The sequence below is a fragment of the Borostomias antarcticus genome (genome assembly GCF_949987555.1).
Source record: "Borostomias antarcticus genome assembly, chromosome: 27".
NCBI lineage: Eukaryota > Metazoa > Chordata > Actinopteri > Stomiiformes > Stomiidae > Borostomias > Borostomias antarcticus.
The window spans coordinates 3,821,947-3,838,185 of NC_140260.1; the positions used below are offsets into that span (position 1 = coordinate 3,821,947).

The following is a 16,239-nucleotide window of genomic DNA, read 5'->3' on the forward strand; positions in this document are numbered from 1 at the left end:
TTGCAGAACGAGGGACAGGTGTGGTGATGATGAATTGGAAACCGGTGAGTAGAGCCGCGCCCGCGTCATCGTCGGAGACGAGCGCGCCGTTCTTGTTGTTGCGCACGGGCCGATGTGCTGGGCATGTCGGGATCCGACTCTTCGCCACCGGAGTGGGAGGAGACTGCCGAGTCCGCGGAGCTGGCCGGAGACGGGGAACGCCCGGTAGTGGGGGGAAACTCCGGAGAGTCAGAGCGTTGCATGCCTGGGCCGATGCGACGTGCGGAAGAGCGCGTAGGACGCCCCGAGCGCGCAGCGGGCCCCGAGGGGAGAGAGGGAGGCGGTTGTGGAGGCGAGGGCATGCGAGCCGTAACACCCTCTCTCCAGTTTATTGTGGAGGTCGACGCGTCGGACAGTGGAGTGGGGGCAGTGCTGTCCCAGCGATCACCCACTGATGGTAAAGTCCACCCCTGTGCGTTCTTCTCCCGCCGGCTGGAGCCCGCGGAGCGTAACTACGACGTGGGCAATAAGGAACTGCTTGCTGTCCAGCTAGCCCTTGAGGAGTGGAGGCACTGGTTGGAGGGAGCTGAGGTGCCTTTCATTGTGTGGACTGACCACAAGAATCTGACCTACATCGAGAATGCCAAGAGACTGAACCCGCGGCAAGCCAGGTGGGCTCTGTTTTTTGGTTGTTTCAATTTTACCATCACCTATCGTCCAGGATCCCGCAATGTCAAGCCTGACGCCCTGTCTCGCCAGTATGCTCCCCCCAACCAGGACACTGACGAACCAGACACCATCCTTCCTCCCTCATGTGTGGTGGCCGCTGTAACTTGGGAGATCGAAGGATTGGTGAAGGAGGCCCAGAGGACCCAGCCTGACCCAGGTAACGGCCCTGTTAACTGCCTGTTTGTCCCTGACCATTTCCGTCCCCAGGTCCTCCAGTGGGTTCATGCCTCCCAGTTTGCCTGCCATCCGGGGTCCAGCTGCACTCTAGCCCTTCTCAGGAGACGGTTCTGGTGGCCCTCCATGGCCCAGGACACCAGGGAGTACGTCCGGGCCTGCACGGTGTGTGCACGGAGCAAGGCCTCGCACCAACCCGCCTCCGGTCTGCTGCGCCCCCTGCCGGTCCCTGGTCACCCGTGGAGCCACATAGGTCTGGACTTCGTGACTGGACTGCCCCCTTCCCAGGGTAACACCACCATACTGACTATTGTGGACCGTTTTTCCAAGTCCGTCCATTTTGTGCCTCTGCCCAAGCTCCCCTCTGCGTCTGAGACTGTTGACCTTCTGGTGACCCACGTGGTCCGGCTCCATGGCATCCCTGCGGACATCGTTTCTGACCGAGGTCCACAGTTCACTTCCCAGGTGTGGAGGGAGTTTTGTCGGGCCATTGGGGCTTCGGTGAGTCTGTCCTCGGGTTACCATCCCCAAACCAATGGGCAAGCCGAGCGAGCCAACCAATACCTGGGGAACGCCCTGCACTGTGTCACTGGTCGTAACCCCGCTACCTGGAGCCAATACCTCCCCTGGGTGGAGTATGCCCATAACTCCCTTCCTAGCTCTTCCACTGGCTTGTCTCCGTTTGAATGCTCCCTGGGTTATCTACCACCTCTATTCCCTGAGCAGGAGGAGGAGCTTGCCGTGCCCTCAGTCCAGGTCCATCTCCGCCGCTGCCACAAGGTGTGGAGGGATGCCCGAGCCGCGCTTGTTCGTTCCACCCGTCGGAGCCAGCACCAGGCAGACCGCCATCGGACCCCGGCCCCTGTCTACCAGCCCGGCCAGGCGGTCTGGCTCTCCTCCAAGGACATCCCCCTGCGGGCCTCGTCATGTAAGCTCACGCCCCGCTACATTGGTCCTTACAAGATAGACAGTGTGGTTAACCCTTCTGCTGTCAGACTGCAGCTGCCCCCGTCCATGAGGATACATCCCACATTCCATGTCTCCCGTGTTAAGCCTGCTCCTGTCAGCCCTCTGTGCCCGCCAGGCGACACCCCGCCACCTGTCCGGATCATCGACGACCAGCCGGCCTGGACTGTCCGACAACTCCTGGGGGCCCGTCGGCGGGGTCGGGGGTTGCACTACCTTGTGGACTGGGAGGGCTATGGGCCCGAGGAGCGGTGCTGGGTGCCCCGTAGGTTCATCCTGGACCCCTCTCTTATCCGGGATTTCCACCGTGACCATCCTGGCCAGCCCGGTCGGTCGCCAGGTGGCGCCCGTAGAGGGGGGGGTCCTGTCACGGCACCGCCGCGTCAGCCTCGTCCACCTCCTCAGCCCCCTGACCCCTGCCCGAACCCCGGTTCATACGCTGGTCCCCAGCCTGTCCCCCAGCCTGACCCTGTCTCTCCAGTGCCGGACTCCGTTTCCCCCAGCACCTCCCAGAGCCTGCAGCGGGAACTGCGGGCACGTCTGCGGTCACAAGCCAGACACGCCCCCGATCCACACCTGCCGTGCGTCACCTTGATTGCCTCTCCTCCACACCTCAACGCACCTGGTCCTGATCAACCAATCGCCAGCAGGATAAGAAGCCGGTCCACACAGCCCTCTGTGCCAGATCGTTGACCAACCCAGTGGGTAACACGACTCCAGCTAAATCCCTACTCCTTACTCGAGCCTGTCTCACCGTTCTTTGTTTTCATTCATCCTAGTTAACCTGCCTGACCCACGCCTGCCTGAGGACCACGAACCTGCCTGACCCACACCTGTCTGACTACCACGCTCCTGCCTGACCCACGCCTGCCTGAGTACCACGCTCCTGCCTGACCCACGCCTGTCTGAGTACCACGCTCCTGCCCGACCCACGCCTGTCTGACTACCACGTCCCTGCCTGACCCCCGCTTGCCTCTCCGACCTGATCCTGCCTGGCCATACCAAATAAACACGCCTCCGGGCTTCACCTCCAAGCCATTTTTGAGTCTGCTTTTGGGTCCTCCTCCGCTAGCCCTAACAGGAACATTGCCATGGTGCAACCCTTTCTCTCTCAGGCTGACACCGAAAGACTAATGCATACTTTCATCACAAGCAGGCTGGACTACTGCAATGCTCTACTATAAGGCCTACCAAAGAAAGCAATCTCTAAGCTACAAATGATACAGAATGCTGCAGGACGAGTCCTCACTAAGACTAGACGAAGGGCACACATCACACCAGCCTTAAAATCACTACACTGGTTACCTGTCAACTCTAGAATAGACTTTAAAATACTATTACTAGTCTATAAATCTCTCCACAGTCACGCACCAGAAAACATTTCAGACATGCTTGTCAGGTACATGCCCAACAGACCACTCAGATCCTCAGGTACTGAACTCGTAACTGTCCCAAAAGCCAGGACCAAGAAAGACGGAGAGGCAGCTTTTAGTTTCTATGCCCCCAACCTCTGGAACACCCTGCCGGAGTGCCTAAGAAGGGTCGAAACAACGGAGGTCTTCAAGCAAGATCTCAAGACGTACCTTTTTGGCCTAACCTACAATCACTAGCCAGGACCTTGAGACACAGAAAGGCAGCCTCAAACCTACCTGTGAATCCTCTGTATACATTGGTGTATATCCTGCTATGCACTCTATGTATATCAAGTTGTGTACAGAAGCTGGTTGCCCTGAAACAGGCTTGTTCTGTTCTGATATCTGTGTTGCTTCAAAGGCTCAGCATGCTACTAACCGTTTTCTGTCTCCCCTAGTGCCTCTCTCTCTCCCTCCTACCTTCTAACCAGGTCCAGTGGATGCCCCACTGTCACCCGCACACCACCCTGAGTCCGATAGATACCCCCGTGTCAGCTGTGGATGTCGTAGTATTTAGTTAACACACACACACACGTACACACATCAGTCCACATCCGGCTTAGGCCTGGACCTGGGCCCAGTCCCCCTTCCCCTCACCCTAACCCGGGTCCGTATCCTTTTCCTACCCCCTCTCTACCCCAACCCCTGCCTCTATCTGGGCCCAGGCACATTCACGCACACACAGACATACACCAGTGTTTGCCATGTCTCTCCTATTATGTTTTTAGCCTCTCTTACTCTGAAAATGTAATTTAATGTAATTTATTGCTTTATAAATGTTCTTAGCCGGTAGACAAACATACTCCAGGAGCTTGCTCGATTTCCTTGTTGAGAGGGATCAGGGAAGAATTTGTACAGCTCACTTTTTGCTTCCCTCTGGAATATGTAGGGATGGGATGTACAGTATCCCCACCTCCCTTGTTCTCTGTAAAGCGCATTGTGTTGCCTCTGGGTATGAAATGCGCTATACAAATACAGCTTTGATTGATTGATTGATTGATACCACTTCATATCACAGCGAGCATACTGTAGCTATACAGCTCTTTACAACACAGGACAGTAAATCTATACCTAGCTGTACAGCACTTTACAACATACAACAGTAGTCATATACCTACTGTAGCTACTGTATACAAGTACTTTACAATACAGCACAATAGACCTATACCTAGCAGCACATTAGGCCTATATTTAGATATACAGGACTTTCCAACACAGCACGGTAGGCCTAGCTGGATAACACTTTACAAAACAGAAATCAAAAGAATCAAGTATTATTATTATTATTATTATATTTATCTGCCCCAGTCTGACTGAAGTCCTATAAAGCAACTGGTTATTCACCAGATCACTGATGAAGAGGAGGTTCACCCAGGATCTCATATTACCCAGAGCCATCACTGCTAGTCCTCTAATCAACCAGTATCAACACATCATTTATATGACAACTTGGTTAAACAAAGCTCAGAGAGCAATATGTACTCTATTCTGTCTTCAATTGGGGGTGTTTTTGTCAAAGAATGAATACAGAATAATTGTAGAAAATTCTTACTCTAAAGTTTATCCCCATTATGGACTTACTTGTTTTCTCTAAGTCAGTGTGTCAGATCCAGAAGTCACTAGCTACTCTGATGAGGTGGAATGGATCACTGACTGTTTAAGTGTCTGCGTCAGCAACGTCTACTATGACATCATAAAAGCAATGGGAGATGTAACGTGGCGAGGCGCCCTCTAGTGGTCTTGATAGGGGTGTGGAAGTGTTGGAGTCGGACTGATGAGTGCATTTATGAAATAGGATATCTACATTAGGTAAACACGGGTGTAATTAATAAAAAGGCGAGGTTGCTGCGAGTGGTTGCTAAGCAAAGCGTTCACTAAGTGTAGTCACAAGCACCAACCCCCCTCTCCCCCCACCGGGACGGCTCCCTCTCTCCTCCCCGATAGGTAGATTTGGGTAGCGTTCTTTGAGCGCGAAGGACGACCGAGAGGCGAGATTGGCGTTCGTTCAAGTAATAATAAAAAAAGAGTCCCATAGCCATTGAATTGGTAGTAGGCTATTTTGAGGTTGGTCATTTCTCCGAGTGAGAATTGTGAAGCGTGGCGAGTGAGCGTGAGAATAGGCTGCTATGCGTGTCTGCCCTACTAACACAGTGGGTTGCAGCAACGTTGCACATAAGTTGTACTTAGGTAAGTTGCAACGTTACCATCAGGCGATGTTGTGACAACGTCCATCTAAGGTCGAAAATAACTTTACCCTCCTAAGTCTAATTAGACTTTTCTGCAACGTTGCAGAAACATTTGCAATATGGGTCCCTGCAACGTCATTAAATAAACGTTGCAGTGACGTTGGATTAAAGTCCTATTAGGCTAGCATTAGGATTGCTATCGGGCTATCCCGTGACGTCACTGCTTGCTGGTTCACAGTTAAAGTAGGCAGGATTCTTTGCCAAACTGCTCCTGTCTTTTAAAAAAAAAAAAAAAATTCGCTTATATCCTTCATATTGTACTGTATGTTGAGGTTAATAACGCGTCTTAGAAATGTTATTGATTTTATATTTCCCTGTTTGTTATAAATTGAATGCTTTTTCATTAATTAAAAAAAAGTCTAACTTTTCGGTGTCGACCAAGATATCATTTTTCAAAAGACGTGTCGAGAAAACCCATTCATTCTCTCGGCATTATGGAACGCTTCCACTAGGGGGCGATGAGATCACTTTCCCTCCCTATAGATGGGTTCGCCGCCTACGTCACAGCAGAGCGAGCACGCAGCCTCGGTAAAAAGGAACGAGCGAACGAGGAACGAACTCGCTAGCCACAGTAGCTACGTTTCGTGTAGCTAATTATGCCTCAAAGCTGCTGTGCTGTGAACTGTACAAACAGAAAAGAACAAGATGATGGCCTCAGATTCTTCAGCATCCCCTCGAGATGTCCCCCTTTTCAGAGGAACCACCGAAAGCTGTGGTTTAAAGCCATAAAGAGAGCAGATTGGGGACCAACAACACCACAGTGTGGTCCGCACTTCAGATCTGGTAAGTTATACCAGTTACCTCGGGGGTTTTTTCCTCATCAAATTACATTGATTTGACTGTTGGTTTAGCTATTTATTTGTTTACTTACCGGTAATAATTTAAGTAAACAGAAGTAACTCATAACCTGCACGCTAAACTAAGTTCAGGAATTGGAAGCCTAATGATAGCTAGCTAACGTTAGCTAACGCTAGCTAGCACGCTAGCACGCTACCACGCTAGCACGCTACCACGCTAGCACGCTACCACGCTAGCACGCTACCACGCTAGCACGCTACCACGCTAGCACGCTACCACGCAATCTAAAATGGCCGCTGGACTGAGGGAAATGTTTGTTTGCCACATTAGTAGTATCGGTGTGTATTGTTGGAGTTCGAGTCAAAAACAGGCGTTCCTGTTAAAACTGCGAGTAGTAACGCGTGATTCACGGGCCTTATACATTTATTCTGTGCACTGCAGTGGCTAATGCCTAAACTAGCTTCATGTTTCCCACACGATTGATTGATGATTGACCGCCATTGACCGCATCTGTCCTGGGCCGGCAGAGAATCAAAAAAAAAGAATAGAATAGTGGCGTGTCACTAATTACTTATCGGCTGTAATGACTTGTTGAATTGTTGTTTTAGTCGCTTCTTCCCCTCTGCCTACTTTCCCATAGGGTCCTTGTGTGTTTATAAACTTAATATTTTTTTGTTTATTGGGCAGACTATTGCAGTGTGGAGTTTCTGGGGGAGGACACTGTCGGTTGTCCCAGTATCCTGGCTCTCCAAAAAGGATGGGGTAAGAACATGTTTGTGTGATTGGTGTGCTACTTTTCAATTGTACAGGGAAGCGGCTACTAATGGTTTCACTCACAGTTGCAGATGTGTTCCTGGCCAATGAATGAGTCAGCCAACGGATAAAGAGCTGTGTGGAACCTAACCCTGGCTGGGCGCTCCACAGAGTCCGGGTTTTCCCAAAGTCCACAACTGGTACTGTTTGCATTTTAAGCTATTAAAAAATACTGATGGGGGTGGGGGGAAGATCATGACTCATTATTCTGAGGAAAAAAGGATGGCTGAAATGTATTGATTATGGTACTTTATGCACACAGATCATTACGAAGGTGCCAGGCTCATGGCAAAAGTCTTTGAGCAGCAGTCGTCAATGGACGAGTGCCAAGACGTTCGAAAGAGACGGCGCAACACACGCTATCACTCCAGTGACGAAGGTAATATGCTAAAGTGCATTCAACAGTCCCAAAAGAGTAGTACTTTTGAAATCGAGTAATCTGAGCTAATTTACTGATATTCCACTACATATTCCAAGCCCCGGGCAGCCATTGGTCCCCACTATGCAGGCCAAAGACCAGGTGCCAGGTGCCGGAGTTGAAAGGCCTCTGCCAGCGGTCCAGTACAATCCACGTGTGCTGTACAATCCAGGTATGCATGTTTGTGTTGAAATGAAATGTCTATGCCTACTGCACACTGATAGTTGGACTATTTTTTATTTATTTTGAATACCATTTTACTCATCTTGCAGATTTTCCAAGCTTGTCCCATATGGGCGAGCGGAGCCCAGGCCCCATGTATAGCATGCAGGGATATATTTTGAGTTTCATTTAGTTTTATGTCAATGTACTTATAGCCACATCTGTGTTTATCTAGATTTCCAGAGGTCTGTACATCAGCAGTTCTCAGAGATGCGGGAGCAACTCCGTGAGCTTGCACGGACTGTGAGGGAACTGGCCCAGAGCATGCGGCCTGTGGAGTCTGGAGCCCAGGGAGAAGTGCTGGATGTACTGAACCCTGCCCAAACGGACGAGGAGCTGCAGGGCTGTGAGGCCAGGTTGAAGGACCGGGAACATCAGAGGAAGATGGTGAGTGTCTGCAGGGCAGAACTTTGTCTTATCTTTGCAGTGCAGGGAAGGGTACAGTAAATGACTGTCTTTGTTTTGCAGACACAATACCTAGGTGCCATTGGTGGCAGAGACTTGGCGGACACAGTCCGGCGGGTGCTGTCAGCTGTAGCCACACATGCGGTGTGGAGCGCCTACAGTGTGCACGGGAAGAAGGGGAAGAAGCCACTGAAGAGTATGACACTCTTCAATGTTCTAACACGTAAGAAATGGTTCATATTTTGAATATTTTTTAATACATTGTCTTTGTTCCATGACCGATGTGAATTGAAACCATTACCTTTCTTGATAACTTAAAGGTGCAGTGATGGTCTCCATGCCAAAGGCTACGATGGCGGAGGTGGCCGCCCAGCTGCAGGAGACATTGAAACATGCCCCTGCTAAATGCAGAAGGGTAAGTGATGTCTTTTTTTTTGGTTTCTCCTACCCAGTGACACTGCATGGTTCCAAAGATTGTGTACCACTTTTTTGTGCATGTATGTGCGTTGTGTATTTACGGCCATTTCATTGTGTCTTTAGGTATCTGCAGAAGTCCGCCTGAGCACAGCCCATCGAAGAACAGTCCATCTGAGCACTCCCCAGCATACTGATGAGGAAGACTTCCCTTCCTAGCTGCCCCCCAACCCATCTGACACCCACCCGCAGCCCATCTGAGCACAGCCTGCCATTTTTTGTAAATACTTTTTTGTAAATAACTGTTTTTTTTGTTTTTTTTAATACTTTTTGTTTTTAAAATTGTTTATCATTTGTAGGCTAGATATTGTGTACTTTTTTTAATAAAATAAATTGTTCTTGACTGAATGGTGTTGTGTCATAACTTTTGTCCCATAATTTTGCTTGCTGCATTGACTATGACATTAATAGGCTCTTTGCACAAGCTCCACTACTTCCTGACACTCTACAGGCGTATTTCTTTCCTGGCCTATACTAGTGGATGGAAGTGATTGATCAGGTGTGCTGCACACCGGATTCATGGCAATTGCTATCCAATAGTATAGGACGGTAAAGAAATATGCCTGTAGAGTTTCAGGAAGTAGTGGCGCTTGTGCAAGGAGCAGATTTGTTTTGTAATGCAAATTATAAATGTAGCCAACGGAAGTGTAGACCACGTTGCAGCAACGTAACAAAGTAATATATAAACGTGTATACAACGTTGCAGCAATATACATCGAAATCATCGCGGAAATCACAACGTTGTGTGGACATTGCAGGCACGTTGCAGACACGTTGGACCTGCACGTTGCAGCAACTTGTGTGCAGATACCGCGTTTGCGTTGCATGCACGTTTAACTTGACGTTGAGTGGACCATACCAAAGTCTAAATTGCACGTTTCTGCAACATTGCTGCAACCTGATTGTGTTAGTAGGGTGAGACTTGGCAGCCCCGGGTTTCACTGATCTAGCGGTCAGTAAATTCGACCAAATTTCAAGAGGTGGACATCACTGGATTCATCTCGGCATACAGATAATTCAAGAGCAATTGACTCATGTTTACGAAGCACACCAACATAGTGCTCTGATCAGCTGCACTCTCCAGTGAAGTTCTCAAAACGCGACAGATGCCCGGATCCGTAGCCTAGATCTCATTGTATTACAGTAATTTAGCAGACGCGTTTATCCAAAGCAACTAACAATAATTGCATTTAACGTAGGAAAAGCCAATGTAGGCTACTAGCCTACTAGGCTACTTGCCAGAACTCACAAGTGCATCTCCTTTCTGAAACAAGTGACTAAGAGCATAATCTAGTGCTGAAAGCAAAGTGCAAGAATAGCAATCTAAAATACAATAGAGGGATCGTTGTAGTTCTCTCTGTAAAATAACTACAACGTAGACCTAAATTAAAGAAATAAAAAGTACCTTTGAGAAACCGCACATTATTGCGGCGGAATTTGATATTGTTAGTAGCCTAGTTTATGGCTTTGTCAATCCATTGATATCGATTTATAATTATTTCAAGTTTTTCTCCCTATGCAAAAGATGGGGCGGTTGTGTGAACCCAACCAGTAGAGAGCGTAGTTTTACGCTTTGGCTCCCTTGAACATAGATGGTGAAGTGGGCTATCTGGAGCGTACAGGGAACACAGTAGGCTAATGCTGATGATTTCTGTCACGGGCAGCATACACTGCATACCCTCAGTCCCCTAATAGGTCTTATTTCATTTCAACTTGGCTATTAACTTGATGGAGCATGTTACATTTGAGCAATATGATGATAATATGGCTAAAAGGTAGGCTACAATATGTCACAGTGCACTGGCTACTGCTATCATGTACAGTACTCCTACACATAGTAACTTCAGTTTTACAAGATGCCACAGTGCACTGGCTACTGCTATCAATACGATACAGTACAGTGCTCCTAAAATACCTATGTTATATACAGATGCCCTCAGCTGCAGGATCATCTCCTTTAATGATTTTACCTCTTTTGAATACCACGCTATGTTCTTAAAATGCCAGCCCCCAGTTCTGGCAGTAACCGTGTATAGGCCTCCTAAACAATGACCTGCCTTCTCTACCGTATATTCAGAACTCCTGTCCATTGTTACGGTTTCACCTCCACACACGCCCCCCTCCTCCGCCTCTCCACAACCCTCCACCTCTGTGCCTACCTCACACGCCCCCTGCAGCTCGGCACGGGCACTGAGGGCGCTCCAACGACAGCTGAAATGAGTTGAGCTGATGGGCGAATGAGCTTATGGCCGGATCACTGCACACCTGCTGCCACCTTCTCATGAACCCCCTCTACCTACAAGATGCCGGTTTCTCCAGCCATTCATCGCCAGATCTTCCCTAAGAAACGCCTGGCAAGTATCGTAGTTGTTAAACAAAGTATTTCTGCTTATATATATGTGTGTTTGTGTGCTCTCTGGACCACCGCACCCCAAGGCTTACTCGTTTCTCCGTGTTCCCTACAGAACGACCAGGTGTGCTGTGATCCGGCTTGCCTGCCCATCACTCTGCCCGCCACCCACTGCAGCTGCTCCAACCGGCCTCAACCTCCAGCCTGCCAGGCTCCCAACCTGAGCCATCCGGGCACTACCTTCCCTCCCAGCTCCAGCAATAAACGCCCTGCTGGGCAAAGAGCTTCCTGCCTCCTGTGTCGTGCACTTGAGCCCCGTAGCTAACTAGCCTTAACAGTCCATCATCCATACAAATTATGACACCCTTGATCTAGTGATTACTAAGGGCCTGACTATCACTGTCTCCTCTATTAGTGACCTCGCTCTCTCTGACCATTTCTGTATCTTCTTCACTGCATTGGTTCCTAAAGTCAAAAGTAGTACTAGCGCTTTATCAAGAAACGTTATCTAACCTCCGCAGTATCCGATAGTTTTAGAGAAATAATGATCACAAACAATTTATCAACTCCAGAAGTGGGGCCGTCAGGCACTATTGAAGACTTAGCATCCGCCTTTAACACCAGAGTAGGGGCAGCCTTGGATTCTGTAGCACCTATTAAACGGAAAAAGATCACAGCCAATCATAAAGCTCCATGGCGAAATGAGGAAACAAATCAACTAAAGAGAACCTGCAGAAGATCTGAGCGTATATGGAAAAAGACCAAGCTACAGGTCCACCATGATATTCTCAAAGAACATCTCGCTGCCTTTGATAAAGCAATAAGAAATGCAAGGAAAGACCACTTCTCAAAATTCATATCTATCAACCGCAATAATTCAAGAGTGCTCTTCTCAACAATTGATAGCCTAATAAACCCTGCCGTAAAAACACCAGATAACCTTCTCTCTACCTCCAAATGTGAGGAATTTGCAGCTTACTTCAGAGATCATCATCATCATCATCATCTTCATCCGCTTATCCAGGGTCGGGTCGCGGAGGCAGCAGCTCCAGCAGGGGGCCCCAGACATCCCTTTCCCTAGCAGCATCAACCAGCTCGGCCTGGGGAATCTTTAGCCGCTCACAGGCCAGTGCGGAGATGTAGTCCCGCCACCTAGTCCTGGGTCTACCCCGCGGCCTCCTCCCAGCCGGACACACCTGGAACACCTCCCTAGGGAGGCGCCCAGGAGGCATCCTCACTAGATGCCCGAACCACCTCAACTGGCTCCTTTCGACGCAAAGGAGCAGCGGCTCTACTCCGAGTCTCTCCCGGATGACTGAACTTCTCACCCGATCTCTCAGGGAGACCCCAGCCACCCTCCGGAGAAAACTCATTTCGGCCGCTTGTATCCGTGATCTCGTTCTTTTGGTCATGACCCATCCTTCATGACCATAGGTGAGGGTGGGGACGAAGATAGACCGGTAGATCGAGAGCTTTGCCTTTTGGCTCAGCTCTCTTTTCGTCACAACAGTGCGGTAAAGCGACTGCAGAACCGCACCAGCTGCTCCGATTCTCTGGCCAAACTCCCTCTCCATGGTTCCCTCACTCGTGAACAAGACCCCCAGATACTTGAACTCCTTCACTTGGGGTAAGGACTCATTTCCTACTCGGAGCGGACAGGCCACCGGTTTTCTGCTGAGAACCATGGCCTCAGATTTAGAAGTGCTTATTCTCATCCCAGCCGCTTCACACTCAGTTGCGAACCTATCCAGAGAGTGCTGGAGGTCGCAGGCAGCTGATGCCATCAGGACCACATCATCTGCAAAAAGCAGTGACGTGATCCCCAGCTCACCGAACTGCAAACCCACCTCCCCCCGGCTACGCCTCGATATCCTGTCCATGAAAATCACAAACAGGATTGGTGACAAAGCGCAGCCCTGGCGGAGGCCAACACCCACCGGAAAGGAAGACGACTTACTGCCGAGGACCCGGACACAGCTCTCGCTCTGGGTGTACAGGGATTGGATGGCCCTAAGTAGGGACCCCCTCACCCCGAGCCATGTCGGACCCAAGTGAGACTCCTGGGCAGGCAGGCGGATCCCCGCCCCCTCCCCACATACCGCCGCTGATCCACTCGGTAGTTTCCGCCCACACTACCCAGCTGGCTTCCCTTAATGCGGAGCTAACCAGGGCGTTCAGCCAGGTTACCGGGGAGATTGGGTCCCTCCGTGGGTCCTCCAGGGCCACCACGGAGGCCCTAGCCTCCCTCGCCGGCCAGGTGGCCGCCCTCGCCCGGTCGGTCAACCAGCCGCTCGCCTTCCCCACGCCTCCAGCGGCTGACGGTTCCCCTCCCGTGGCTGACCGCCCCGAGCCCAGTCCCGCGGCTCCCCCTCACGCTCAGGCCACTCCCCCTGATCCCCGCTGCGAACCCAACCTTCCCTGCCCCAGGCCGTTCGGAGGGGAGTTCGAGCTGTGTCGGGGGTTCCTCGGCCAGTGCGAGCTCCTGTTCCGCCACCAGCCCTCCCGCTACGGTTCTGGGGAGGCCAGGATTGCCCTCGTGATGTCTCTGCTCACCGACCGGGCCCTCCGCTGGGCCATTGCGGCGGCTGGCAGTGGCTCCCGGCTCTCGGTGGACTACCAGGCGTTCATCACTGAGTTCCGCCTGGTGTTTGACCACCCCGCCGATGGGCCGGATGCTGCCAGCCGCCTCCACACCATCGCCCAGGGGACTCGGTCGGTGGCAGATTACACTCTGGAGTTCCGCATCCTGGCAGCGGACAGCGCATGGGACGACACCGCACTCCGGAGCGCGTATAGGAGGGGCCTGAGCGAGGCCATCAAGGACCTCATCATCCGGGACCGGCCTACCTCTTTCGCTGCACTGGTCTCCCTTGCGCTGCTTATGGATGAGCGGCTCCGGGAACGCCGCGTGGAGCGCGCCCAGCGCTCTGGGGGGACCCCCAGACCCCCTCCCGGAGGCTCACCCAGTGGCAGCAGCAGCAGCGGTCGTCGGGAGAGCGCCCTTCCTCCTCTCGCCGCGTCTCCGGGTCATTTCTCCTCCACCTCGCGTGAGGAGGAGGAGCCCATGCAGCTGGGCCGGTCCCGGCTGTCCCAGGAGGAGCGGGAGCAGAGGATGCGGGACCGCCTGTGCCTCTACTGCGGGAGACCAGGACATCAGATCCGAGCATGTCCCACGCGGCCAAAAGACCAGGCTCACTAGGTAAGGGAGTACTAGTGAGCCTTATCAACCTCCCACGGGGTGCACAAGAGCCAAGCCATCTGTTTCCGGTTACACTCACTTGGGGTAAGGACTCTCTCTCTGTTGGTGCGTTACTCGACTCGGGGGCGGACGAGAGCCTGATTGATGTCACCTTGGCTCGCCAAGCAGGCATCCCTCTCGTTCCCCTCGAGCGCCCTCTCACGGCTCAGGCACTAGACGGGCACTCCCTGGGGCGCATTACACACACCACGACCTCCCTCACCCTCACCATATCCGGTAATCACAGTGAACAGATTAGGTTTATGGTTACGCACGCTCCCACTTCACCCCTGGTGTTGGGCCGACCCTGGTTTGCCAGGCACGAACCTCATGTATCCTGGGCCTCTGGGCGGATCTTGGGGTGGGGCGCCCCAAGCGGTTCTCCGCCCAGCGGTTCCGGTTCTGTGCCTGCGGCCCCGGTTCTCACGGGCGTGCCCTCCTGCTATCACGATTTGGCAGCCGTGTTTAGCAAGGAGAGCGCGCTTTCACTTCCCCCTCACCGGCCATATGACTGCGCCATAGACCTCCTCCCGGGGGCCCCCCTACCTGTCGGCAGGTTATATAACCTGTCCGTCCCTGAGAAGGAGGCTATGCGCAGCTATATCGCTGAGTCCCTAGCCTCAGGCATCGTAAGACCATCGTCTTCCCCGGTCGCGGCGGGCTTCTTTTTTGTGAAAAAGAAGGATGGCAGCCTGAGGCCCTGTATTGATTTCCGCGCCCTAAACGACATCACTATCAAAAACAAGTATCCACTCCCCTTACTTAACTCCACATTCGAGCCACTCTCGCACGCCACTGTGTTCACCAAGCTCGACCTTAGGAATGCTTACCACCTGGTGCGGGTTAGGGAGGGGGATGAGTGGAAGACGGCCTTTAACACCCACCTAGGGCATTTCGAGTACCTCGTCATGCCCTTTGGCCTCACCAACGCCCCGGCCGTCTTCCAGGCTCTGGTCAATGATGTGCTCAGGGACATGCTCAATACCTTTGTGGTGGTATACCTTGACGACATCCTTGTGTTCTCCCGTTCCGAGGTGGAGCACCGCCAGCATGTCCGCCTGGTCCTGCAACGGCTGCTGGAGAACCGGCTCTTCGTGAAGGCCGAGAAGTGCGTGTTCCACGCCGCCTCCGTGGAGTACCTGGGTCACATCGTGGAGAAGGGGCAGGTGCGCGCTGACCCCAAAAAGGTGCGTGCGGTCGAGGAGTGGGCGCGACCCGCTGACCGCACTCAGCTCCGGCGGTTTCTCGGTTTTGCCAACTTTTACCGCCGGTTCATCCGAGGCTTCAGCCGGGTCGCTGCCCCCCTCACGGCACTGACCTCCACTCTCCGCCCCTTCTCCTGGTCCCCGGAGGCGGAGACCGCCTTCTCGGCCCTGAAAGAGCGGTTCACGACGGCTCCGGTGCTCTCTCTGCCCGACCCCGACCGTCAGTTCCTCGTGGAGGTCGACGCCTCCTGGACCTCCCTCGCTCCGCGGGCCTGCCGCCGCTCCGCCTCCTCTCACCACCAGAGACCGCCAGAGTTCCCGGACCCTTCCCGCCACCTCTCGTAGGGCCTCGCAGCACATTCAAAAACACATTCCGGCTGATACCCATACCACACACACCGCACCCACACACCCCTCTTTGTTTCCCCATCTCATGTACATACCACACACACGCATCCATACATACCCCCCATTGGTTTGCACCTCCCCCATTTTGTTGTGGCACCAGTTCTCCCCATTTTATTATTTATTAAACGGCCAAGTGCCAACCACTCCCCTCTGTCTGCCTGTTCTGTCCGGGGGTCTCACTACACGGGTCCAGGGTCCGCGTTCCGGCCCCTGACACTCTTCCTCCATGTAATGGACACCAGATAACCTGCTCTCTACCTCCAAATGTGAGGAATTTGCAGCTTACTTCAGAGATAAGATTATGAATATTAGGAGGAAAGTCACCCAGGAAAGGCCATGCATCCTGTTCACAGATCCTCTTCCTCCATGTAATGGACATATGAGCTTGTTTACACTGGTGGA

The 16,239-nt window shown here is 52.2% G+C and overlaps 1 protein-coding gene across 1 annotated transcript; it reads left to right on the top strand.

Annotated features, from left to right (window-relative positions):
- Window positions 1-15,198: 15,198 nt before the first annotated feature.
- On the top strand, window positions 15,199-15,774 carry LOC311326422 (uncharacterized protein; the record flags this gene model as incomplete). The annotated part of the gene is made up of 1 exon (XM_084459315.1): window positions 15,199-15,774. One exon carries the CDS (start codon window positions 15,199-15,201, stop codon window positions 15,772-15,774), a length of 576 nt encoding a protein of 191 aa, XP_084315441.1.
- Window positions 15,775-16,239: the final 465 nt, after the last annotated feature.